This window comes from Vulpes vulpes, chromosome 14 (assembly GCF_048418805.1).
Source record: "Vulpes vulpes isolate BD-2025 chromosome 14, VulVul3, whole genome shotgun sequence".
NCBI classification, from domain to species: domain Eukaryota; kingdom Metazoa; phylum Chordata; class Mammalia; order Carnivora; family Canidae; genus Vulpes; species Vulpes vulpes.
The window spans coordinates 48,544,504-48,571,860 of NC_132793.1; the positions used below are offsets into that span (position 1 = coordinate 48,544,504).

The 27,357-nt window shown below is 47.4% G+C and overlaps 1 protein-coding gene across 2 annotated transcripts in view; it reads left to right on the forward strand.

Moving 5' to 3' along the window:
- The window catches only part of EPB41L4A (erythrocyte membrane protein band 4.1 like 4A), a 176,910-nt gene that overhangs the window by 145,764 nt on the left and 3,789 nt on the right, over window positions 1-27,357 (forward strand). For both annotated transcript variants that reach the window (XM_072736581.1, XM_072736582.1), the window contains 6 exons: window positions 1,201-1,248; window positions 2,618-2,701; window positions 10,968-11,087; window positions 25,047-25,094; window positions 25,660-25,728; window positions 26,733-26,843. In XM_072736581.1, coding sequence (XP_072592682.1) covers window positions 1,201-1,248; window positions 2,618-2,701; window positions 10,968-11,087; window positions 25,047-25,094; window positions 25,660-25,728; window positions 26,733-26,843 — 480 coding nt within the window. The remainder of the gene's footprint in view (window positions 1-1,200; window positions 1,249-2,617; window positions 2,702-10,967; window positions 11,088-25,046; window positions 25,095-25,659; window positions 25,729-26,732; window positions 26,844-27,357) is intronic.

Here is a 27,357-nt window from a genome sequence, read left to right on the forward strand (position 1 = left end):
GGAGACCCTCTTCAATTCAGGATTCTAAGCCCAGAAAAACGGTAATTACAGGTGCCAAAATTATTTTGGGGAGTCCCAGCTCCCAAAGAAGAAAAGATAAATAAAATACCTGCCGGGCAGACCTTCTGTGTTAGTAAGTAGAAGATGTGTCCCTCCAAACTGGAACCCGCGGTCATGAGGCCTGCAGGTACAGGCTCCGTTTGCAGAGAAGCAGCAGGAAACTCCCAGAGATTAGAGAAGGGAGTGATGGCAGTGCCGGCACGCAGCGGGGCTCCGGCTTGGGGCAGATGGTCCGGATGTGGGGGGGAGGGCTCGGGCGCTGGGAGAGGTCGGGGAGCTCCTCGCAAACCCAGCCAGGAGGCTTTTCGCAGTTCTGAGAGTTTGGATGAAGACTTGGGGTAAGAACAAAGAAGGGAAGTGACCTACAGGTACGTGGAAAAGTCGACAGTTATCTCTCAGAAAATCGTAAAACTGAAGAGGATGGAATTCCATTGTTTATTGTTTGTTTTTTAAATTCAGTTTGCTGGCAGATAGTGTGACACCCAGTGCTTGTGCCATCACGTGCCCTCTTCGGGGCCCCTTGCCCTGAGGACTGTGGGTGTCCGTGCACTTGGCTCATCCTCAGGGACGGAGACTCCCTGGAAGCTCGGGCTCTGCACAGGGAGTCACTGTTGCCATCCCGCCCCCTGGTCCGAGCAGCAGCTGGGCTCCTCCGGGTGGTCGGCCCCACCAGGAGGCCCCATCGCAGCCGCTCAGGGGTGTGGACAGAGCCACAGACCCACGTTGGGAGGCTGTGGGCTGCTGGGCTGTTGTGCGGAAGTGACTGGAGTCACAGTCCAGGGACCCGGAGGCCAGAGGGTCAGAGACAGCATCTGCACGGGCAGCAGTGACAGGTCACGGCGGGCCTGACCCAGCAGGGCTGCGGCCCAGGAATGGCGCACAGCCCACGGCTGGCTGCATGGCCCCCCAGACACATGTGCCATCGTCGATGGGCCACCTGCGGCCCCCCTGGCTCCTGGCTCCCGGAGGCCAGTTGGTGTCATGCCCCCCCCCGCCCCCCGCCCGGGTGTGCTGTGTGATGCACGTGGGGTCACAGATGACGTGCCTTAACTGAAGGGAGACTCCCCTTGCTGTGCTGTCCTCACCCCCTTGGTGGTTTCCCGTTTCCTTTAACATCTCCGTTTACTCTGTTTTTTGCAGGAAGGCCCAGAACAGTGGCGAAGACTCGGATCTAAAGCAGAGGAGGAGGTGAGAGAAATCATAATGAGAAAAATGGGAGGAGGGTCAGGGAGTGGGAGGCAGGCTAGCGCTCCTCAGACTGGAAGCAGGAGTGGGGATTTTGGTGCTTTACTGACACTTTCAGGTCAATATAAAAGAAATCCGCGTTTTCCGATGGTGCAGGTGGTCGTCAGCCTTCCTCCTTAGCGATTTCTCCTTCTTCCTGCGTCCGTGTAGCCCAGGGGGCCACAGGGGTTACCTGTCCCAGTCAGGCTGCTCGGGAGCGTGCTGCACTGGAACCACGACCACCCTGAGGAGTAGCTGGCTGAGCAGGGTGCTCCCCGGGCCGCCAGGTGGCAGGGGCGTGGCCCTTCCCATCCCAGTAGGGGTACGGCACAGTGCAGGAGCCCTGGGGCTTCCCTCTCTCAGGGTCCCCTCCCCGGGCTTGTAGGGATGGAGGTAGGGGGAGGTGGGAGGAGGCGGGAGCTCCCCCCCCCACACACAGATGGTTCTGGAATGGCAGCATCCTTCTGCGTCTGTGCATCAGGAAAGCCAGTCGCAGGATGTGGTTCCGGGGAGGGAAGTGAGCTGCCCCCTGTTGGACGGCTGGTGTGGCCGCATGTGCTACACCAGGTCGGGGCTCCCCGTGTGACAGAGCCACCAGGAGTCTGCATCTGTGTCCCTTGGGGGAGCCCGGGATGTTGGCCCTCATCTGCCATCACGGGTCGTCACAGACTCACTTGGGTGTGTGACCACCTCAATGTGGTGGGGGGTGGCTCCAGCTCCCGAGGTCGGGGTTGGGGGCTCCCCAGGTCAGGGTCACAGGCTCCCCATGTCGGGGTCAGCGGCTCCCCAGGCCGGGGTCAGCGGCTCCTCGGGTCAGGAGCTCTCGGGGTCGGGGGCTTCCCATGTCGGGGTCGCAGTATCCCCAGGTCAGAGTCAGCGGGATCCCCAGGTTGGGGCCAGTGGCTCCCTAGGTCGGGGTCAGCAGCTCCCCAGGTCAGTGTCACGGGCTCCCCAGGTCAGGGTCACGGGGTCCCTAGGTCGGGGTCATGGCCTCCCCAGGTCGGGGTCACGGCCTCTCCAGGTCGGGGTCACAGGGCTCCCCAGGTCGGGGTGAGCAGCTCCCCAGGTCGAGGTCACGGGCTCCCCAGGTAGGAGTCATGGGGTCCCCAGGTTGGGTCAGTGGCTCCCCCGTTTGGGGTCACAGGGTCCCTAGGTCAGGGTCACAGGCTCCCAGGTCAGGGTCAGCAGCTCCCCAGGTCAGGGTCATGGGCTCCCCAGGTTGGGGTCACTGGTGTCACTGCAGGGCTCATCCTGATGAACTGTCGCGAGCGTCCCTGAAGTGTTTCCATTTGTCATAAATGTGGGCTTTTTCCTTTGTGTGTCCCGTGTGCAGGTCCCGTTCTCGCTGCAACACGAGCAGCGGCAGCGGCAGCGAGTCCGAGAGCTCCCACAGAGAGCACCGGAAGAAGCGACACAGGTAAGGCCCGGGCTGCGCGGGGTTCAGCCCCACTGTCTGCTCTGGGTCTGCGGGGCCTGGAGCCCGGGGTCGGGGAGCCACAGCTTTGCACAACTCAGATAACGAGATGATTAAATAACTTGACAGCGAGCGTCCCTTCTTGTTAATTAAGAAGATCTGTATTTAGGGACAACGTTGCGGGGAATCTGTGTGGGGATGGTAAGAATTTGACCATTTCTTGACGGATTTCTCCCTGAACCGTCTTTGTGTGGGACGGTACCGTGTCGTGTCCGGCCAAAGCGGGAGACCCATGGCATCGGGTTTCGTGGTTGCGCCTCATACGTGTACGTGAACATAGGTGTCTACGTTCACATGCGGCACATACATGGGGACACTCGGGAGGCTCCTGTCATCAAGACTCATTCTTTAGGGCTCAGCCTTGAGAGCTTGGTATGCGACCGGCTTTAGTGATGACAACACGGCCATCAGCTCTCCGTACTCCCCAAGTACTTACTCAAGAAGCAGCGCCACGTAGGAGGGGCACGGGGGTGCCGGCTGCCTCCGTGTCTGGCTGGGGGTTTCAGCCGGAGGCACGTCTGCCGTGCCTCACCCCCCCCCCCCGAGGATGCGGGGCAATGTCCTGAGATGTTTTTGATCGTCCCGGTTGGGCAGGGGGCCGCTGTCGGCCCTGGTGCTACAGAGGACAGCACCTCCCCGACCAAGGCGTCTGGGCCAGGAGGTGTCGGCAGCCACCACCACCCCAGGGGGCAGCCTGGCCCGCTTGCTGTATTTTTCTGGGTCCTTCCCTGTCTGTAAAACGAGGTGGTCAGCTGGCGTGACCCAGGGTCCTGCGGCTGCTGCAGCCCTCGTCCTTGGCACACGCTGGGCCCTGTGGGGAGGCCTGGGCAACAGGAGCGCAGATGCCACATAGGGGTCATCTCCTTGGGAAACGTTCTCTGTGGAGCCCAGTTAGGGGCCGGGGTCACCCCAGGCGCCTCGCCCAAGGCACGGTGACCTGCGGGAAGATCCCTCAGTGCCCCCTCCTCCTCTCACGGATGCCGTGCCCCCGTCAACGACACAGACAAAGCCAAGAGCGGGTAACAGATTCTCCTCCTATCTAGAAAAGTGTGACTGTAGGTAAACACGTCCTCTCCGACCTTTGGGTCCAGAGCTTTAGGGGCTACATGCATGAGGGCCCTGTTGTTGGCTGTGTGCTCACACCTGCTCCCGTTCCACATGGTCCCCGTGGCCGGACGCCCCCTTGCTCCCGTTCCACGCCATCCCTGCAGCCAGACAACCCTTGTGCCCTGTTCCACGTGGTCCCCGTGGCCAGACGCCCCCTGCGCCCTGTTCCATGTGGTCCCTGTGGCCAGATGCCCCCTGCTCTCGTTCCACACCATCCCTGTGGCCAGACGACCCCTGCGCCTATTCCATGCAGTCCCACAGCCAGACGACCCCTGCGTGCCCCATTCCACACGGTCCCCGTGGCCGGATGACCCCTGCACCCTGTTCTACGCTGTCCCCATGGCCAGAGGACCCCTGTGTACTCCATTCCACACGGTCCCTGCGCTGGATGGCCCCTGCGCCCCCTTCCATGCGGTACCCATGGCCAGATGACTCCTGTGCCCCGTTCCATGCCGTCCCTGCAGCCAGACGGCTCAACCTCCTCCTCTGCCTGGTGAGCCATTGATGTCTGTCTTCACACCTTCCATCCTAGTCATTCTTCCTTTACTGTTTCTACAATCTGGACGGCTGCCCTATGGTTTTCTAGGTTTACAGGTTTGAAAGGACAGTTTTTCATTTTCTTTTTTATAACGAGCTGGGAGTTGCAGCACCCTTTGCTGTTGTGACATCTAAGATGACAAAGGCTCATTCTCCCGTCACAGCCCTACCCGTATCTTCATCTTCATCCTTGTCCTCCTGCCTCCCTTTTATATCTTTGTCACGTTGTTTCTCGTCACTCAGTTCCTTTCTTTTTTTCTTTTCTTAGCTTCTCTCCACTTTTTCCTACTTTTTCTTGTCTTCGAGTTCTGCCTCCATTTAGGAGCCAGAGAAACATCAGAAAAAACTCCCAAGGATGTGGGTCAGGGCCTCCATTCTGTTGTGTCCTGGTATTTGACCTTGGGCAACTCTTGAAACTGCTCTATTTATTTTTAACATTTTACTTATTTATTCATGAGAGACCGAGAGAGAGGCAGAGACACAGGCAGAGAGAGAAGCAGACTCCACGCAGGGAGCCCGACGTGGGACTTGATCCTGGGACCCCGGGGTCATGCTCTAAACCAAAGGCAGATGCTCAACCGCGGAGCCACCCGGGTGCCCCTTGAAACTGCTTTAGTCCTGAGCATGCTCATCCTTAAGGTGGGGTGTACGCTGACCTCTGTTGTCTGGGGGGTCATGGTAAAGCTCACTTGAAACCTAGAAAGTGAGAGCGCTTGACAATGGAACCACGTGGTCTGACACTTGGCCTTGAAGTCGGGCCTCTTCTGGGCCTTTCCCCCCTTGCCTCCACCCTTGCCAGCTCCTTCACTTTCCTGTTGTCTCCTCTTCCTTGCTCCCACCTCCCTGCCTTTACAGCCTTGGTTTTCCGACCAGGCCTCCTTATTCTCTGATTCATCAGCAGGTTCTATTAGAGGGCTCAGGAAATTGTAGGTAAACTTCTCTGTTTCCAAGTGTAGGGCTTTCTGGTAACAGGGTCTGTGGCCCCAAACATTTATACGGTGGTCGTTACGATCGAAAGAGTGAAGGATGGATGGATTCTGGGAGATGAAACTGAGCGTCCAGGTCACTGGTAGGATTAACCAGTAAAATACTTCGGTTTTCTTTGGAGATGATTTACGTTGCTCTGCTGATTTGTGAAGCAGTCGGTCCTACTAAGTTCATCAACTTGGGAACCTCCCAAGTACAAGGCAGTATGGAGCTAATGGGCTGTGTGAAAATGCAATTATGTCCATTTTCACCAGTTAGAATTTTGGTCAGAAGGCCAGCCCATGTCCCTGGGTCTGAGCCTGTGGGCCTGGCTCTGGACGCGTCCAGGGTCTACGTTCACGGAGAACCAAGGAAGGAGTCGGATCTGAGTGAAACCTTTCACAAGCCAAGATTCCCCTTAAAATACCTTGGGCTTAATGAAATACCCTTAACATTCAAAGAAATGAGGCTGCAAAATATCCTTTGTGCTATTGATGAAAACAGGCAGTCGGGCCATGAGTGCTCGCAGGTGAGGGCCAGTGGACTCCTAGGTTGTCAGCTTCCATGGGTTGCTAGGCTTGTGGGGCTTTGAGGTGTGGAGATCTGGGCGGGGAGGGGGAAGTTGCCCCGTACTTGGAAGCCGCGCTGCAGTCGGGGGACGGTTACAGCAGCAAGAGAAATGGGAGGCTTCAGGTGGGAGCCGGGAGCCGGCAGGAAGCAGTAGGCAGCAGGACCACTTGGGCCTCTCCCTTCGTTCATCCTGGGGCACGTGTGGCCCAACACGTGAGTTACGTATGTGGGGTTCTGTGCGTGCGTGTGCATGCATGTGTGTGCACACAATAGAACAGAGCACAGGAGGAGGGAGCCGGCGATGTGACCGTGACCTCCAGGGAAGAGCGGTGTGGCTGGTTGGTCTCCTGGCCGAGTCTTCATTTCCGGGCCGCACAGGGGATGGTGTGTGCCCTGCAACCTGGTGAGGCCGGGAGGGCCGCGGAGGCAGACCGTGCCCGCATGAGTGATGCTGTCAGCTCAGTGAGCCCCCAGCCCGCTCCGTGTACCCAGAGCCCCCATACATCTGTGAGTGGGCCTGCCCCCTTCCACAAAAACTCAGTGTTCCTGACGAATCCGTTGTCCCTCAAGTGTTGGTAGCGTTTCTTCCTGCTCTTAGATGTCTTTAGAATGTACATCTGAATATTGGGGTAAGAGGATTTTAAATATGAAATACGTCCCACAGTCTCTCATTTTTCTTTTTTTAAGAGTGGGAAATATCAGAAAGGGAGACAGAACATGAGAGACTCCTAACTCTGGGAAACGAACAAGGGGTCTTGGAAGGGGAGGAGGGCGGGGGTTGGGGGTGACTGGGTGACAGGCACTGATGGGGGCACTTGGCGGGATGATCACTGGGTGTTATTTTATATGTTGGCAAGTTGAACACAAAAAATAAATTTATCAAAAAAATAAAATAAAAGAGCCGTTAGGTTTCCTTGTGAGCATTCCTTGCCCCGTCCCTGATTTGAGTGGGGGCTGCGAACGAGGTGAAATCTGTGGGTCTGCAGAGGGCGGTTCCTGCAAAGCCACAGTGTTCACCGTAGTACAGATTGCAAGGGCTCCTGATTTCCACTTGAATAAGTCCGATCAAGAATTAGGTATTGAATGCAGATGATTGAGGGCTTGCAGGGCATAACCAGAGTTGACAGATGACGCTAGGAGTACAGAGCTGCAGCCACCGAGCAGTGCTGTCTGATTACTGAGTGAGGGCATCGCAGGCCACAAAATCAAGAAAACAGACTTTGAAGGGAATTTGCACCAGAGGTAGCGCATCTTTGTAGGGAGAGCATAAGGAATAAGTGGAAGAGACAGAAACACTTTTAAGGGCAAATGAGAATGATTTACCGACAATGTGGGTAGGTTGGGAAAAGCAAATGAATTTCTTGCTCACTGGTCTTCAGGGAGGAGGTCGACAGATGCCTGGAACCAACGTAAATTTCCCCAGGGAAGAAAAATTACTGAAAAAATAGATGAAAATTAGTTTATAGCAGGCGATCCAGGAATGAATGAGTAGATGAGAAACACAGGTCCACAGTCACTTGGGACCCGCCGGCTTATTGTGAGCGGTGGAGTGGCCGATGAAGCAGTCGTCTGCACCGTTGTGCTGGAGCTGAACGGGAGAGGTGGTTTTCAGTGTGTCGCACTGGCTTGGAGGTAAAATATAAATAGAGAAAACATAGAGGTGTTTGCTTTATTATTTAAATTCAGTCAACCAACATACAGTACATCATTCATTTCAGAATCTCAGTGATTCAGCAGCTGTATAACACGCAGTGCTCATCATGTCACGTGTCCTCCTCAAGAGAAAACATAGGTTGTTGGTTTTTGGTTTTAGATTTCATTTATTTATTCATGAGAGTCACAGGGAGAGAGGCAGAGACCCAGGCAGAGGGAGAAGCAAGCAGGCTCCATGCAGGAGCCCAATGCAGGACTCGATCCCAGGATCCTGGGGTCACGCCCTGGGCTGAAGGCAACGCTCAACCCCTGAGCTGCCCGGGCAGCCCTTGAGGTTCACTTTAAATGCAACATTTGGAAATGAGCACATCCCCGCTATAACCAGCAGCAGACTCCTTTTTCCCCTTGTCATTCTCATGCCTACCTGTCCTATGACATTTTGACTTTTTAGAAGGTATTAATGTTGGTGTTTTCATCCTTCAGAATGTCAGTCCCTACGTCACAATCAAAGTGCAGCAGGAGAGGCGCGAAAAAGCAGCTCTGGCTCTCCCACCCCTGGGGATAGGGACATGCAGCAGAGCTGGTATGGGGGCACCCTGTGCTTAACGGTCCGTGTTTCTCTCAGCATAGGATAGTCACTGCTGCTTCCTGAGGCTTGAGCACGGTTGTGTTCATTTGTCCCTTCTGCACCCAGCACCTGTGTCTTCTTCGGGGAGTGACTGATGGAATCCCAGGGCCCTAATCCGTGGGGAGTGACTGATGGGGTCCCAGGGCCCTAACCTTCAGGGAGCGACCGAAGGGGTCCCAGGGCCCTAACCCACCAAGAATGACCGATGGGGTCCCAGGCCCCTAAACCCGCGGGGAGTGACTGACAGGGTCCCAGGGCCCTAAACCCATGGGGAGCAACTGAAGGGGTCCCAGGGCCCTAACCCACCAAGAGTGACCGATGGGGTCCCAGGGCCCTAAACCCAGGGGGAGCGACCGAAGGAGTCCCAGGGCCCTACCCCGCAGGAAGTGACTGAAGGGGTCCCAGGGCCCTAATCCACGGGTGTGACCGACAGGGTCCCAGGGCCCTAAACCTGGGGGGAGTGACCGAAGGGGTCCCAGGGCCCTAATCCACGGGGAGTGACCGACAGGGTCCCAGGGCCCTAATCCATGGGGAGTGACCAATGGGGTCCCAGGGCCCTGAACCTGGGGGGAGTGACCGATGGGGTCCCAGGGCCCTAACCCATGTGGAATGACCGGCGGTGTCCCAGGGCCCTAACCCGTGGTTCTGGCTGCAAAAACGCGCGCATGCACACGGGGCAGCTTCCAGTGCAACCGCTTGTTTGGGGGAAGGACGAGTCACTGGGACCTCACGGCATCCGTGTCCTGGCACCACACCTGCTCCTGGTGCCCCAGCCCATGGCGTGGACTTGCCTTCCCGGCCCTCCATGCATGCCGCGGGCTGCAGGCTGACTCCGTGAGGCGCTGGGCCGTGGGTCCAGGTGTTTGTGCCACAGCCTCTAGGAGATGAAAGCTTCAGTGAAGAAACAGCTCGAAGGGCTCGGACGGTGCTACAGAGAGGTTCACCCAGCAGCTGCTGTTCCTTTTACTAGGATGCGCGTTGCATTGTGTTCAGGTTACGTGTGGGGGGGCGTCTGCAGCCCACCCAGAGCCACGGCCGCTCCAGGCGCACCTGTTCCGAGCACAGGTGTCTGCAGCCTTGTCTGCCCTTTGCACTTTGGTTCTGAAGCGGTCGTGCTCCCGTCGTCGGTTCGGTGCCGATGCCCTTGTGGCTCCACGCTGCTTGCTCACCCCGGAGGGCGGCCCCCTGAGGCGCTTGTGTGGGTCAGAGGTTAAATGTTCAAGCAGCAGGTGTTTGGTTTCCACAAGCAATGCTCCTGGCTCACAGCCGCCTGGTGCGTCCCCTTCGGCCAGGCCTCCAGCGGGCGCCTTCCCTGGTCCTCCAGAACGCCTAGCCCTGCTGCTCACGGTGGGAGCCGCTGTCGCGCGCTCCAGGGACCCCAGCACTGGGCCCCGACGGCACCGTGACACTCAGACTGGGGCGTCAGTACCCAAGAACTGCAAGAGGTCACTTTAAAAGCCCAAATCTGTAGGTTACCTGTAGAAATGAGTGGCTCTGGAAACACTGTCCTGTGAGGACACAGGACTGCTGTGCGACACAGCAGTCCCTGACTTCCATCCCTGCGTCCCCGAGTGCCCTGAGCACCCAGCGGGCCTGGCAGCGTGCACCACCGTTGGCTTCCTTACTTCTGCTCTTCCTTCTTAAATATGGGAATTATAGGGGTGCCCGGGCGGCTCAGCGGTTGAGCGCCTATCTTGGGCTCAGGGTGTGACCCCAGGGTTCCAGGATTAAGTCCCCGCATCGGGCTCCCCCCAGGGAGCCTGCTTCTCCCTCTCCCTGGGTCTCTGCCTCTTTCTGTGTCTCTCATGAATAAATAAATAAAATATTTTTTAAAAATGGGAATTATGGGAGGGATCAGTCAGTTCGGCATTGGACTGTTGAGTTCCGCTCACGTCATGACCTCAGGGTGGGGACACGGGGCACAGAGCCTGTGCAGAATTCTCTCTCGCCCCCTTGCTCCTTCTCCCCACCCCCTTCTCAAAAAAAAGGGAGGGGGGATTATATATGGCACCTGTGGTCCACGAAAACTCTGACAATTTGAATTCTTAAGAACATTTCAAGTAAGATTATTTACTGTTATTTTGATCAGTATGGTTTTTTTTTTGATCAGTATGTTTTAAAAGACTTAGTTTCATGATTTAAGATCAACCCTGTAGCAGACTTAACTATGTTTTAAATGAGTTTATTGTTGGACATGCCTATTCTTAGAAAATTGTAAGCCAAAGATAAAAGCCTGAAACTAGTATCTGTGTTTTTGTGTTAATATTCTAGCACACGTATGTATGCGTGTGTATACCTGCTAGGGATATGTTAATACAATCAATACATTCTAGCTTTAAGTGATTTTAATAAAATCACTTCTTAAATAATTTTCAGTTTCTTAATCGCTTTTCAATAACTTATTTAATAATTTCTTAACTTTTTAAATTTTTTATTCATGTATTTTTTTTTGATGACTTCTTAACTTTTAAAAGCAAGTTTAGGGGGATCCCTGGGTGGGGCAGCAGTTTGGCACCTGCCTTTGGCCCAGGGCGCTATCCTGGAGACCCAGGATCGAATCCTACGTCAGGCTCCCGGCGCATGGAGCCTGCTTCTCCCTCTGCCTGTGTCTCTGCCTCTCTCTCTCTCTCTCTGTGACTATCATAAATAATTTTTTTAAAAAAATTTAAAAGCAAGTTTAGGATGAGCTGAAAAATAGAGCACTGCATGTGCGAATGTTAACTTGAGATGAACGGTCTTGTCTTTCAGAATTCGGCAGGAGAACGATATGGTTGATTCAGCGCCTCAGTGGGAAGCTGTATTAAGGAGACAAAAGGAAAAAACTCAGGCAGACCCCAACAACAGACGATCCAGACACAGATCTCGCTCGTAGGTGGACTCTTTATACTTTTATTTCAAAACAACACTTGCTGGGAGCAGCATGCAGATCCTAGGGCAGACTGGGCTGTCTCTTGGAGGTCTCCCAAAGTGGTTTTCATTCCACCGTGATTATCCCGTCGTCAGTCATATTTACCATCCCGTGTTTGTGACGTTCATTAACCGCACCTGAAGCCGTAGACGTTGGAGCATGGCCAAAACAAAATGTCAGGAGCAAGGCTGTCAAGACCAGGTTGGGTTTTGTTTTCAAACAAAGCGTACATTCAGCCAGGTAAATAGGAACGGTCTTTGTTCTGGAGCCTGGCTGTTGGCAAAAAAATACCTGATGCTTCTCTCAATATGAGTCTGTAGAATTCTCTGAAGTCTTGTTGGAGATTGAACCATATGTGAGTATCTTCCTAATAAATTGCCATTTGTGAGCAGTAGGCAGTGAGTGATTCATTACACCCCGGTGTTGGGATTCGCCTGCACCTTCTGTTGCTAGGCAATGCCATGTTGAGCACAATTACCCCATCGTGATGAGATTGCCAGTCCCCCCAATTAATTTTCTTTTGAGCTGATAAAATTTCTAGTTTTTTTTTTTTTAATGTGTGCATCATCCAGATTTAGACACCCCCGTCTCCACGCCCCTTCCCAGAGGGTACCTTTTATGTCTGAGATGGGACTAACTACCCATTGCGTTGTGACCCTAGGTGGTTAGAGGTCTGGTGTGGCTCAGGGTGTTCAACAGGGTGGTGGGAGGATGCCAAGGGGTGGATGCAGAGACAAACTGTAGGTAGGCGGGGGTAGGGGATGGGGCCCCGGGGAGCCAGGCAACAGGGTGTCAGTTGAGGTCAGGAGGCCAGGAGAGGGCTAGAGGACATGTCCCAGAGCCTGGTGTGGCTCTAAGGGAGGCTTCTCAGTCTTAGACGTCCACTTTTTTAGTTGAAGTTATCCTAGCGTGTTTCTGCCTTTATCGGTAGCAGGTCGTCGGGAGGTGTGATGTCTGTTTCCTTTCTAACAGTGTCTCGGCGTACCACACCCTTAGAGATGTATCTGTTGCTTCATGAAGTCTTTGTTCTGGAGCCTGATGAGAACCTACAGTTTGAAGCAGAAGTGGATACATTTCCCTTTGTCTTGAATACTGCACTTTGAGAGGTTTAGGGCTGGGAGGAGGATCAAGACCTCAGGGTTGACAGTTTGACCAAAAGGCACAGAATCCCAGGATCAGGACGTAGCACACCCATGGGTGAATCTTGCACTTTGACTTTTCCGTCACGGGATCTTCTTCTACGAGGGACTTGTGATTCGTGAGGCTCGGTGACCTGACATTAAATCTTAAAAACAGCATTTAGTTTTTCTAATAATTCCTAAAGCATTCTAAACTCCATTAAATATCAGTAATAAATTTCATTTATTAGAAAGAGAAAATAAAATTGAGGAAAAAGTTTTATATATAAATGTTGAAGAAGTTAAAAAAAAATTCCCGGAGGCAATATGCAAAATTTGATATGATGATACCACTATTTCTGTACCCGTTCTCCTCTTGGTGGACATATGGATGGTTTCCACTCTTTCCTGTTGTGTTAGAAGTTTCTACAATGTTCTGTCCAAGTATATCTGCCGCGTATGTACTCTTGTGCCCCGGGATAAATACCTGAGTGGAACTGCTGGGTTAGAGGTATTTCTAGCACACTAAGTGTAATAATGAACTACCAAAATGCTTTCCAAGGAGGCTGTATCATTTTACACGCCCACTGGCGATGGACGCGAGTTCTCATTCTGCCTCATTCTTGCAAATACTTAGTTCTATCTTATTTAATTTGTCCCAAGTTAGTCTACTTGGCTTGAAGTGCTGTCCTGTTTTGGTTTCAATGAGCATTTCCCTGATGACTAATGATGTTAACCAGTGCTTTTTGGTTATTCACGTATCTTCCTTTTTAAAGTGTTTAGTTTTTGACCATTGTACTTGAATTGTGTTTTTTTTTAAATTATTATTTATTTGTAGGGTTCTTTATGTAGTCTGGATAGAAGTTCTTTTTCAGAGATGTGTATACTGTGTATTTCTAAGTGTTGTTTTTCCTTTTCACGCACTTAATATTGTTTTTGGATAAGCAGACATTTTAAATTTTGATGAAGACCAGGATATCACTTTGTTTTCATTTATAGTTAGGGCTTTTTTACATCTTAAGGAATATTTGCCTACCCCAAGGTCACAAAGATGTTCCCTTACCCTTTTTTAGCAGGTTTATAGATTTTGCTTTTTATTTATGTCTGCCATCCCTCTAGGGTGTGTTGTTCAGTAGGTATGAGCGAGAGGTAGATATTGAGAAGTGTTTTCCAGGTAGCTCATGCAGTATTCCAGGTCCGTTTGTTTAAAAGACTATCTTCATTGAAATGCCTTTGGGCCTCTGTTAAAAATCAATTGACTGCTTAGATGTGGGCCAGTTTTACTTCATTGATCTATTTGTCTATTCCTAAGCTACCATGTTGTCTTGGTTACTGGAGCTTTATAGTAGGACTTGAATCAGGCAGTGTAAATTCTCCAGTGTTGTTTTTTTTTTTTTATTTTTAAGATTGCTTTGTCTATTTTAGGTCTTCTGCAGTTCTATGGGAATTTTTGAATCAGCTGTTGTATTTTACCAAAAAAAATAATTGAACTCTACACCTAAAACTAGTGACAGACTATATGTTTGCCAATAGAATTTAAATAAAAGATTTTATCCCCCCTCCCCTCAAAAAAAGACTTTAGGCATATGTTGAATCTATAGCTCAGTTTGGAGAAAATTCTTAACCATTTATTTAAGCCTCTTAACATCTTTCAGCAATGTTCCTTGGATTTCAGTACAGAGTTACTGCATTTGTTTTGTTACATTTAATCCTAACTGCTTAATATATTTGTTTAAAGATTTTACTTATTTATTCATGAGAGACACAGAGAGAGGCAGAGACACAGGCAGAGGAAGAAGCAGGCTCCATGCAAGAAGCCTGATGTGGGACTCGGTCCCAGGACCCCGGGGTCACACCCTGGGCAGATGCTCAACCGCTGGGCCACCCAGGTGTCCCTTGATATTTTTAATAGCACTGAACTGTACTTTAAAAATGTTATTTTCCAATTGTTGGTTAGTCGATGGAAACGCAGATTATTTTTTATGTTACTATTGTATCTTGCTACCCTGCAATCTTGTTAAATTGATTTCATATATCCGGAAGCTTTTTAAAATTTTTTCTTAGGATTTTTCACACTTAAAATCCTGTTGTTTGTGACCAGAGACCACTCTCCACTATTTCTAATCTCCTTTTTTCTTATTTATATTTTTTCCTCTAATGCACTGGCTAGATCTTCCAGTTCAGTGTTGAATTATGGTGTTGAACACAAGGGGTAAGAACAAAGACCTCCGTCGCTTGTTCTCTTTCTTAGGGGAAAACATTTACTGTCACATTCGGTACGATGCTAGCTGTATGTAACACTGGGGAAGATCCATTCTATTTCTAGTGTAAGAGTTTTTATCATGAATGAGTTTTGAATTTTGTTACAAGCTTTTTCTGCATTGGAAATGACTGTATGTGGTTTTCCTTCTTTATTCTGTTAGTGAGAATTGCAGTGATTCAGTTCTGAAGGATACATTGTGGGTTCCTGAGATAAGCCCTCAGAGTCCTGATGTATTAGCCCTTCCCTAGATTGCTGGATGCTATTTGATATTATTTTGTTAAGAAATACTGGTCTGTAATTTTCTTGTATTATCTTTGTTGGGTTTTTGGTAACCGGCTTTTACTGATCATTTAAGATAATTTGGGAAGTGTTCCCTTTTTCTCCACTTTCTGAAAGACTTAATGTAAAAACTTAGCATTATTCCTTCCTTTTAAATATTTGATATAATTCACCAGTGAAACCATCTCTGCCTGGAATTTTCTTTATGGAAAGTTACCAATTACAATCTGTTTCTTGAACAGATACTGATTGATTGAGCTATCCAGATTTTTACTTGTTATGTATAGGTTTAAGAATTTGTTCATTTTATCTAAGTTGTCAAATCTTTTAGCAAAAATTAGTTCACAGTAATTCTTTAGTATCTTTTTAACATCTGTTGTAATATCACCTCTTTTATTCCTGATGTGAATAATTTGTGTTTTCTCTTAATTTTCCCCTTAATCTACATTTTCAGAGAACTAATCTTGGGTTTGCTGATTTTATTTGTTGTCCATTTCATTGATTTCCAGTCTTTATTACTTCCTTCTATTAATTCTCTTTTATTTGTTCTTTTTTCATGTTCTTAAGGTGACACTGATTTTAAACCTTTATCCTTTTTAAATATAAGTATGAAGTTTCAGATTTCCCCCAAGCCTATTTATAGTTTTAATTATCTCACATTTTGATAAATGTTTTCATTATCATGTAGTTCAGATTATTTTTAATGTCTTGTGATTTCTTTGACCTTAAACTTTTTTTTAGTAGTGTATGGATTAATTTTCAAATACTAGATTTTCTAGATATCCCATGAGTATTGCTGATTTGTAATTTAATTCCATTGTGATAAAAAAGTAATCTGTAATATTTTAGTCCTTTGAATTTTGAGACTCGTTTTATGACCTAGTGTATGATCTTCCATGATAAATGATGTGGTGGGCTTGAAAAGAATGAGTATTCTCAGGCACTGGATGCCGTCTATAAATGTCGAGTGGATCCAGTCACCTGATAGTGATGTTCAGGTGGTCTGTGTCCTTTCCGATTTCTTAGTTTACTCTTCAGTCATTGAGAGAGGGATGTTAAAATGTCCAGTAAGGATTATGGATTTGTCTGTTTTATGCTTTAGCTCTGTCAGTTTTTGCTTCAAGTTATTTTGAAGCTCTGGTATTAGGTACCTACATATTTGCTTTTTTTTTTTTTCTTTTGTCTTCCCGATGAATTGACCCTTTTATCATTATGAAGTGTCTTCTTTATGCTGGTAATACTCCTTTCTCTGTGTCTGCTACACACACACACACACACACACACGCCCAAACTCTGATGCTTACGTGTAGAGCCTTTACGTGTTTTCCATGCTCGCTGTTTGCATGTTATATCCTCTCAATACTTTCATTTTTAGCCGCAGTACATCTTTCTATTTAGAATCAATCTCCTGATCTCTTGTAGTATAGTTAGATTTTTTTTTTAATCTAGTCTGGCCATCTCTATCTTTTAAAATCAATGTTAGTATATTTGTAGTTGCAGTTGGGGGTTGAAGTGTACCATCTTGCTCTTTTTCCTGTTTATTGAATCTGTTTTTTGTTGGTTTGTTCCTCCTTTCCTATTATATTTTGTGTTAATTGAATATTTTTTGGTACTCTGCTTTACTTTTAATTAACATCTTCCCTATACTTTTTATTATTTTTTTCTTTATTGGTTTCTCAGTGGCTTACAGTATGATTCCTTAATTTATCATAGCATGTTTAGGATTAATGCCATAATATTTTATGTAAAACTTAGAAATCTTGGAAAAATGTAGCTCCATTTATCCCCTTTGTCCTTTGTGCTATTGTCACATATCTTATTTTTGCATGTTAGTAGCCCCATGTTACAATATTATCTTTGTTTAAACAGTAAGTTTTTTTTAAAAGAATCCAAAAAAAGTTCTAGTTAATGTAGTAGACAGAAAGTGTCCCCTAGATATGTCCATATTAAGATATCTCTAAGACTTGTAATATTTTATGTTAGATGGCAAAGGGGAAATAGGGTCGCAGGTGGAATTAAGAATGTTAACCAGTTGACTTTCTGCCAGAAAGATTCTCCTGCATTACCCACGTGGGCTCAGAGTCATCACATGGGTTCTTAAAAAGTAGAAAAAGGGACAGAAGAGGGGGGAGAATGATTCAATTCAAGAAGAACTCAATCTGCTGTTGCTAGCTTTGAAAATGCAGGAAGGGGCTGTGAGCTAAAGAATGGTCCAGCCTCCAATATTGGAGGTGGATTTTCTCCTAGAGCCTCCAGAAAGGAATAGAGCTCTGTCGACACCTCAGTTTTGGTGCAGTGAGACCTTGGTCAGACTTCTGATCCTCAAAACTGTAAGATAAGAGATTTGTGCTGTTTTAAGCCACTAATTTGAGGTAATTGGCTTCAGCAGCCCTAGAAAATGAATACAGTTACCCATGTATTTACTATTTCCCGGGTGTTCTGTTTCTTCCTCTAGAGCTGACACTCTATCGTTCCTTTAGCATCTCCTATGTACTGCAGATACATTCTCTCAGTTTTTTTTGAAAATGTTTTTATTTTAACCCTTATTTGTGGCTGATAATTTCACCAGCCGTAGGATTGCAAGTTGATGGGTAAAAGAGGTTGTTCAGTTGTGTTCCGGTTTTGTCATTTCCGATGGGTCAGTCTTCATTCTATAGGCCCTGTGTGGAGCTTGTCTTTTTTTCACTAGCTACTTTTATGATTTTTTTCAGTATCTTTAGTTTTTATCTGTTTGAGTATCATATGGCTATATGTGGTTTTCTTTGTATTTATCATTTATGTTTTTGTAATTTGATGGGTTTTTTCACCAAATTTCAGGGGTTTGGGGGGCATTATTTTTCAAGTTCTTTTTTCTGATCTATTCAGTCTTCCTCTTTTCTTGGGCATCCAATTGTATATGTGCTACACCATTTAGTTTTGTCCCACAAGCAAGTTTCCATTAATATTTAAAATCTTTTTTTCTCTCCTTTTAAATTTTGATCATTTCTCATGACTTGTTTTCAGCTTCGTCGACTTTTTCCCCTGTGTTGTCCAGTCTGCTCTTAAAGCCACTCTGAACTTCATGCTTTCCTGTTCTAGAATTTTAATTTTGTTATTTTTAGACTTTTCATTTATTTGCTGAGATTTACCATCTATTAATTTATGATGTCCATATTTTCCTTTAAATTGTTACACACATTTGTACAAGATGTTTTAAATCCTTGTAGGTGAATTCCCACATCCGTGTCTTTCAAAATCTGTTTCTATTGACTGTTATATTGTTTTCTAGATATTTTCTTATCTCTCTACATATGTAGTCATTTTTTATTATATGCCGAAAATTTTAGGTAATATCTAGGTTTGTCTTTCTCTGAGGAGTCAAACTGTGTTCTGGCAGGCAGCTGTATTATTGTTGGCTACCCTTCTTTTTAATATTGTATTAATTTTAGAGGGAGAGCGCACACGCATGAGTGTGTACACGAGTAGGGGGAGGGGCAGAGGAGGGGTGGGAGGGACAGCAGGCTCCATGCTGAGCCAAGCCTGGGGTGGGGCTAGATCCCAGGACCCTGAGATGATGACCTGAGCCTAAGTCAAGAGTCAGCCTCTTAACGGACTGAGCTGCTGTTCTTGATCTTACTTTGTACATTTGGTTTTATGCTTTGATAGGGTGGTGGGACTTTGGAGACTTTGTCATTAGCTTAGGATGCGTTCTTTACTTTAGGCTGGGTCCTTATCCCTAAAGCCTGGCCTTCATGGAGTCTTTTTTTTTTTTTTTTTTTTTACCCATGAGAGACAGAGAGAGAGACAGAGAGAGAGAGAGAGGCGGAGACACAGGCAGAGGGAGAAGCAGGCTCCATTCAGGGAGACTGATATGGGACTCGATCCTGGGACCCGGGGTCACGCCCTGGGCAGAAAGCAGGCTCTCCACCTCAGAGCCCCCCAGGCGTCCCGCCTTCGTGGAGTCTTGACTGAAGGCACACAGCACTCAGCATGGCTTTTCCACAGCGTCAGAACACTGTTCCCTACCACTCTGTGTGCATACCCTGGACACCCTGGGGAGTGTCTCCAGCCCTAAGCCTTGCAGCAGCTGCCCTCTGTTAGACCTCACCTAGTCTTACTCTGTTTATGTAGAGACGAAGTGCAGGGCACATACTCGACCAACCTTAAGGAAAACCCCATACAGACTGCTGGAGCCCCCCCTTTTTTATTTTGTTCTGCACTGTGAATTCCATCCTTATCAATAGCCTCACATTCTGATCTCTGCCTCCCTGGCCTCTTGAGTTTCACTTCCCCGTTACCACACTGGGAAGGAGCTTCCATGCGCAGACTGAAGCACTGGGGGTCTTGCCTTGTGCTTCCCTTGTCTCTCATATCACAGGCTTATCGTGTCTGCTGCCCAATACAAAACAGTTGCTTTGTTATATTTTGTTTTACTTTATAATTCTTGAGAAAGGGTTCTTCTGATACTAGTTCCTGAGTTGTGGCCTGAAGCAGAAGTTCAGGAATACTCTTTTGAGGTGGAGAAATAATTTCAAACTCCAGACCTGAGCTTGATGAGATCAGGCTTAACCAACTAAGCCACCCAGATGCCCCCGTAGAGAAATATCTTTAAATTGGGTATTGCTTTTATTAAATCAGCTGACATCAGAAAATAATGGCACTTTAAACTTAAAATCTTACTTACCTTTATTTTTATCTACATGATAAAAATATAAGATCGGATAGAGGTTTATCTCAGAAAAATACAATTATATTAGAGAACCCCATGAGGAGTTTGATGTGTATCTTCCTGGAATTTAGTTTTAAAGCAAACCATAAGGAGATTTAGCAAATATTTGAGGTGACTGTGTAACGGAACTTGGTTGACTAACTATATAGCTGATAGGGCCAAAGTGCAGTTATAAGAGTTACAAGTGAAGGGGGAAGACGTCTGTTTGAAGAGTGGTTCATTCAGAAGTTGCTCTGCGTCCTTGGAAAAAAGCAGATTGACAAAGAAGATGTTCCTAACAGGAAGAGCAATTGGAAGACTTCTGTGATGGGCTAGGGTGAGAGGTGGCTTTAGCTCAGAAGATGGTGGCAGGTAGAAATGGTGAGAAGTGGATGAAGACACATTGTGGAAGCAGTGGTGATGGATTTGGCCACTGGATGTCTTTTGAATGAATCTGCACTTTGAGGCTGATGAGTGGAGTGGGCAGGCATGAGGTCGCAGTGCGGTCAGGGGACATGAGCTGGAGATGTGAGGGGAGAGAGCGTCGAGATTTTTGTTCTATTAGATTCGAGAAACCAGGTGGGCAATCAAATGGAAATGTCAAGTAGGCAACTAGATAAAGCTGTGAACACTGCAGGATGACAGTATTGGACAAGCTGGGCTTTCCTTTATTTGAGCAATGATATTAAAAACCTGAAGTTTGTTGACAAGGAAGTCATCTGCGAGATGCTATTGGACCGTTGTTGGCGTTCTGGACTCTCGTGGTAGCTGGATGCTAAATTCCCGTGAACTCCAGCGCCATCTCTAAGGATAGATAATACCTTTCTGATAGAGTTTTGCTGAAAACTCGGGTCTGAATTCAAGTACCTGTGACATCATACTTGCAACTACAGTTACTATAAGTTCTCCAGATCATGCTTAATCCCCAGAAACACTGTATTGATTTTTTTCCCCCTTGAGATGAGGAGGGAAGCTATGAAGAGAGTAGGGTGAGGCCAACTCACATGAAGATTGGGGTTTGGTTCTGTGCAAATTGAGGAACCACTACTGCTTTTTTTTAAAAAAAATGGGAGTCGTGCCTAGAGCAACATCTGAGAAAGTAAAATTGTTCCTCACATATGCTTGCATTTGGTGTTTCCAATAGACAGTAAAGCAGTTCTCTCTCAGTTACTCCCATATTCTTGAATTCCTGCTGCGATGTGCATAACCGACCTCGGAGGGGGTATACCCGCGGGGGGGAGAATGCTGCGGTACGTCATTCACGCATGTTTCATTCATTGTATTTGTTCTTTGATTTTTTAAATTTGCAATGAAAAGCTAGAAAATTGTGTTTATTATAAATACCAGAGACGTACAATAGTATACAATACAAAAACCTCTCTCTCCTAAGAACCCATTTAAGTAAAATAGGGTTGGATCTCATCTACAGAGTCTTGAGAAGTATGGTTCCTTCCAGTACATTTTGCAGCTGCGTTGCCATGACGTCTGGTTTACGTAGCATCAGAAAACATTCATGAAGCTGCTTTTCTGTGAGTGAACCTTTACTCATTGGGGTGTTTGGAAGCTGCCTGGACGTGGAAACCGTAGTTCTCGCAGGTTCAGCTTGGGGTGAGCGGGCGCGGGCGCCCTCTGCTGGCAACACGGTCTCACTGTGTTTACAGGAAAGTGATGCCAGTGGGCCACGGTGGGGGGGCGTCAGGGGTTGAGCATCTGCCTTGGGCCCAGGGTGTGACCCCAGGGTCCTGGGATCCAGTCTCACGTCGGGGTCCCCGCAGGGTCCCTGCTTCCCCCTCTGCCTGGGTCTCCGCCTCTCTCTCTGTGTCATGAATAGATAAATAACATCTTAAGAAAAAAGAAAGAAAAAGAAAACTGCCGGCACAATGCGAGTCGGGGGACATGGGTTCTGGGGCGCAGAGTCCTGTGCCTCCTGAGGTAGCAGGGCACTTTGGCAGGGGACCCCTGGGTGGCTGGCCCGTGGCTTCCCCGCCTGTCCCTGCCTCTGACACAGGGACATGGGGAGAAGGGGCAGGTTGGGCTCGCTACGAACCAGTCTGCTCAGGACTGACCGGGAATGACGGAGATGTTTGTTAAGGGCTTAAGGTTTAAAATAAAGATGTTTCGTAAGCGTAGAGGTTTCTTAGTGACATATTTTCAACTCTAATTTTCCTTTTACAGCAGTATTTAGTAGTAAGATCACAAAAATAATAACTCAAATGCTACCACATTTATTTTTCCCATAATGTAGTGTATTGTACCCTCGAGCATCGCATGCAGTGTCCCCTAGTTAATATAACTGGAAGGCGGATGCTGAGGGGCTTGGGACATCTCGAAGGTCTGGGTGGCTCGTGGGTCAGGTGTCGTGACCTCGTGGGGCCCAGCTCCTCATTGGCTCCCTGCTTAGCGGGGGCTCTGCTTGGAAGACTTGCTCCCCTGCCCGCCCTCACACTTGTCCATGGTCTCTATCTCTCTCTCTCTCTCTCTCTCTAAAATAAATACATCCTTTAAAAAAATAAACCCTTTGGAGCTTTACAAAATAGTGTTCTTATTTTAGGGTTTTGGAAGAAAGGAAGAGGCTGATTCTAAATGATAACTCATCAAACAAATTTTTCTGAAAAATGAATTATTTAAATTGGACCATTGGTATAAGGTGTGGATGAGAGATGTTTTGCTTTTGAGATAATACTGGACTAATATTGGACTTCATGTGTATTTTTTATATATGTTCCATTTCCTTAGGAATTATTTGGAGAGTTCAAGTAAAACATCTGTGTAATTAAGAAAAATGGCTGTCAAAAATCCCACAGCTTTCTAAATCCACAAAGTGATGAGCTGCAGCTCATGAATCCATCCTAAATTATTGATTAAATGTGTGCAGATGTAAGCTTAAAAATAATACATTCCTCATTAGTATGTTGCCTGTCTTTACATCTGTTAAATCACAGGTGGTCTAGGAATTGGAGGAAATTAGATTTTTCTATTTGTTTCTTTAGCTTTGGAACTTCTCCCTGCCCTAAAGTAGCTTGAAACTTGTGGCCATTTCAGAACTCAGTTAACTTGAATATATGACTGTTACAGATACTATAGAACTTAAACATATAGACTAAATTTCTGAATCTTTTAGGGTCAGTATTTGTGGCTGGAAGGACTCATGTTCCCATTTGGGTTAAGATAACATTTCTGCTAATTCTTACAAGATGGGAATGTAAGGCATTGCCTCTGGAATTGCAACAATGGTAATTTTTTAAAGCATGAAAATACATGTATGTTATTTTTTTCCCCTGGTAACTAAAGTTAGAAATTCCCTTGGCTAAAAATAAATCAGAAAAGATAGGTTACATATAAATAAGGTAAAATTCCGGGCAGCCCGGGTGGCTCAGCAGTTTAGTGCTGCCTTCAGCCCAGGGACTGATCCTGGAGACCCAGGATCGAGTCCCACGTCGGGCTCCCTGCATGGAGCCTGCCTCTCCCTCTGCCTCTCTCTCTCTCTGTGTCTCTTATGAATAAATAAAATATCCAATAATAAAAAATAAAATAAAATAAAATTCCCTGCAATTCCAACACTGGGAAATATCCAGCGTTAACCAGGTTTTCTTTGTATTGTTCACCTTCACCCCCTCCCGCCACCGTCCGGAGGTTGCGGGGGCAGGCACGTCCCACTTGCCCCTCTGCTTTTCCTCCTTCTCTCTTTCTCCTTCCTCGAAGCACCTGGTTTTGAAACTCATGCCACCAAAATCACACCACTTGTCGTAACTCATCAGCTGCGCCCTGGGTCCCTTCCTTCCTTCTTCTAATATTTCGTTCCCGCCCTCTCTCATTCTTTCCAGCCCTGTCCCATTATCCGCATAATGTCCACATAATGGATCTTTCCAGAGACCTGGCCTCGCGGCTCCTCGGTCAACCTTTGACCAGCCACCTCTAGTCTGGGCCGGTGCCCCCACTGTGGGATGTCTGCCAATTTTGGGACACATTTTTGCGTGTCGTGCTGGGGAGGTCTGTAGCGTCGTCAGGGAGACGCAGGTGCTGCTGGTCATCCTGCGACGCCCAGACGGTTTCCGTAGCAAAGAACACATGCCCCGAATGTCACTGGCACCAAGGCTGAGGAGCCGGCCCAAGTCAGACAGCCTCACTGTTGCCTCCTTCAGAGGTAAAATGATTATCAGTAGGATGGCTCTGTCACCGAGCTCAGATGTCGCACTTCCCATGACTGGGGACCTTCTGAGAGCGTCCCACGCTGCTGCCGAGTTAGAACAGAATCTTGCCTCTGGAAATGGGCTGGATAGCTTAATGCTTTGCCAGCACCACCTCCTCTGGCAGAGTCTTTAATGGACCGGAGGATCACACCAGCCAGATAGAGGAAAGGCAGGTTTTTTACACAGATTTTTTAAGCATATGGTTTTATTCTAGAACATCAGCATTTAACAATAGCACGTTTTATATGTTTGGGACCAAGGCTTCATTCCCTCCTCTTATCTTCTGTATTTTGATTCCCTTTGAGTTGATTAAAAGACCTTTGCAATTTTTTTTCCCCACAAAGGGGGGAAAAACCCGAAACCCCACTTAGTCTATTTAATTGCTAGAAAATTGGCTCATTGTGTTCTGTGGGCTCAGGAAGCCCTACCAGAATGCCTCAGCGGTGCCTCAGTAACTGAGAAAAATTAAATCAATGATAATATCGTATGTTGAAAGTGGTACTGAGCCCCAAAATGTTGATAGAGATTATGAAGGTAAAATCGACCAGACAGAGCACAGCAGTGGCTCTGCAAACCTCCAGGCCTTTTAATTGTTAGGGTTTGGGGTCCTTTCTTTGGGCCTTGGCTCTGTTGAAAGGATGAACAAAAGCTTATCATTTTCTCAGTAGGAAAGAAACAATGGCAGCGACCATGGATTTCTAGTATTTATTCGTTGCTCTTACGAGGAGGGTGGATGCATGCGTGCTGACTTCAGACTTCTCCTCCGAGGGCCTTAAAAGTAGGGTTATAATTTCCACTCAAGTGGTTTTTGGAGAAGAGACTGGTGGGGCACATAGGGAGATGGAGAAACACCGAGGGTGACCGTATGAGCCACGCACAGGTGCTGGCGTTCCTGGGGCCTCGCCTTGGCCCAGAAACCCGACGTCAGCGGTAGGAGGAAAGGTGGGTCCAGGGCACTGTTGGCAGGCCTGGACGGCCCATGTCCTTTCCCTGTGGTCGCTGCTTCTGGGGAACCCCGGATCATGTTGGGAATCTTTCACATGAGTAGAATCAGGAGGAATTCTTTGCCTTTCCTTAGAGATAGCCCGAAGGAGCAGGAACAGGCCCTGAACCATCGTCACCTCACCCCGGAGGTATGGGTGCTCCCAAAGTTCGGGGCTCTCATCCAGTAAAGCCCTGGCTGGTGTTCCTCTGACTGTCCTAAAGCGGAGCTAGCAGACGAATGATGCGGCACCGTGTTCTATCCCACATTGGCCCTCCCCACCCCGTCCTGCTGACACCGTCACCATCGGCAGACTCTTCGTGTCCCTCTGCTAGCGCTAGCCATGAGGTCATTAGATGAAGCATGTTTGCAGACACAAGTGGTGGTTTTCTGTTTATAGGAGGAGCCCCGATATCCAGGCGAAAGAAGAGTTATGGAAGCACATTCAGTAAGTACTATCGTTCTCTTGTTATTATTGTTTTATGACCTGGGTAGTGTCACGGCGTGGAGGGCAACCTGTGGCTGAGGCCTGTCATGTAGTCTTCACTGCCATCACTGTAGGGATCCCGCACTCTGCTGGTGCCTTCTATGCCGGCGGCCCCCACCGGTAGCTCCAAGGCCTCCTCTCCTAGACCAGTTAGCCTCATGGGCCTCAGACACGCCAACAGTGTACAAATAAATACCAAGGAAAAGAGAATCAGAAGGAAAAAAGATGCCTACCACGGGGGAGAGAAGCAGATCTTTTGTAGGGAGGCGATGGGTGGAGAGGCATCTACATTCTAAATATAGGAAAACTGGGAAAAAGGTAGAAGAGCTACAAAAAAGCTTTCCCCCCATTTTTCCTTGAAGACATTCTAGTTTTTTAAGTCTTTGTTCCTGGCTTATGTTTCTGTTAGTTTTACTAATGTGTTTTGGGACAAGATTAGGAAGGGAAAACTCATCTGCCCATTATGAAAGTTACTAGTATTCATGTCAGCATCATAACCTTAATTTTCTTGCTCATTTCCTTCTAGAAAGGAACTCGTGGACCCTTCTGGATTGTCTGAAGAACAACTAAAAGAGATTCCATATACTAAAGTAGAGTGCGTATGTCTTTGAAAATCTTTCCACAGGAGTTTTATCAATACTGATAAGTGAATGATCCATTCTGACTCGTCAGTGGTGTTCTGTGCAGTGCTGTAATACGCCTTTGCATTTTAACTAAAATTAGAACTCTAGGGAGGGAGGGAGGAAAGGGGGGATTACAGCTGATTATTGTTCTGTACTACAGCCCCTGTTGCCCCCCCCATCAGCTGCCTGTTTGTGGGGTAGCTCCAGAGGGGCTGTTGATGATCAATGTCCGTTTTAAAATTAAAAAGGAAAGATTTCTTGAGGCAGTCCTTGATTGGGAACAGTGTTCCTTCTTACTCATCACTGTAATGCCTGGGGAGAATCACGCTGGCCACAAATCCCATCGGATGGGCCCAGTTGTAGATTGAGCACACTGGACATGCTTCCTGGAAGCCCGACAAGTCTCCCAGCCAGTGTAGGGTGAGGCATACGATGACCCGCTGGCTGAGCGATGGTGGGATGCTACTTCATTGCTTTATGTCCTGCCATGACTGTACTGGCCTCGTGCTCTGGTCAGATGGCAGGTGTATGCACCCTCCCCGGCTCCCCCTCCTACCTCCTTGTCTTTAGGCCAGACATTGAATTCTTAATAACAGGTAGGACAAGGACCAACCAATGGAATGCCATTTGTCTGCATTGTAGGTTTTTTTTCTTCTTCCATTGTAGGTTTTTTTCTTCCATTGTAGGTATTGGAAAAAATTCAACTGTAGGGAAGTTTCATTACAATTTTTTTTTCATTGAATACACACACACACGTACAAATACTCAAGTTTCACTCTCAAGTGTGGTCAAAGGAGCAGCTTTCTACTGTTAGCTTGGGAAATTTAAGTCACTTAGGCTTTCCAAACACAGAGGGATCAAATTCTTTTTAAACTCTCAAGGTCTTATTCCTTTGTGGTTTCCATATGAAGTGAAAATTCCAAATTACCCTATTCTGACGCATGGCCTGTTTTCACATTTCTGGTTGCTTGTTCAGGACTCAAGGCGATCCAGTCCGCATCAGGCATTCCCATTCGCCTCGAAGCTACCGCCAGTATCGCCGGTCCCAGTGTTCAGATGGAGAGCGGTCTGTCCTCTCGGAGATGAAGTAAGTGGGCAAACTTGCGTACGTCATCACCTGCATGGCTCCAGCTCCAGAGCAGCACAGCATCATGGGACTTTCCGCAATGATGGAAATGTTCTGTGTCTGTGGCTGTTATTTGAAAGGTGGCGAATGTGACTGAGAAACTGAAATTTTAGTATTATCAATTTGAATTAAGTTTAAATAGCCCCGTGTGGCTAGTGGCTACCATGTTGGATGGCACAGATCTAGACCATACTTAGGCTAAATCATGGCACCTCCACGGTGTGCACTGCAACTTCTAGAAAAAAAAAAAATATATATATATATGAACTATTTTGTTACAAATAATGCATCCTTCTTTGAGAGAAGCGGCATGTTTCTTTTTGAGCTGATAACATTTTCTGTTACTACAGCAGATATCATATGTTGCAGTCATTTCTTTGTGTTTAGTCTTCCTGTTGAGGAAAGTGGCCATATCTCACCATATGGTCACAATAGGTGGCATATTTTAAATGAATATATTATTGAAGTAACTATG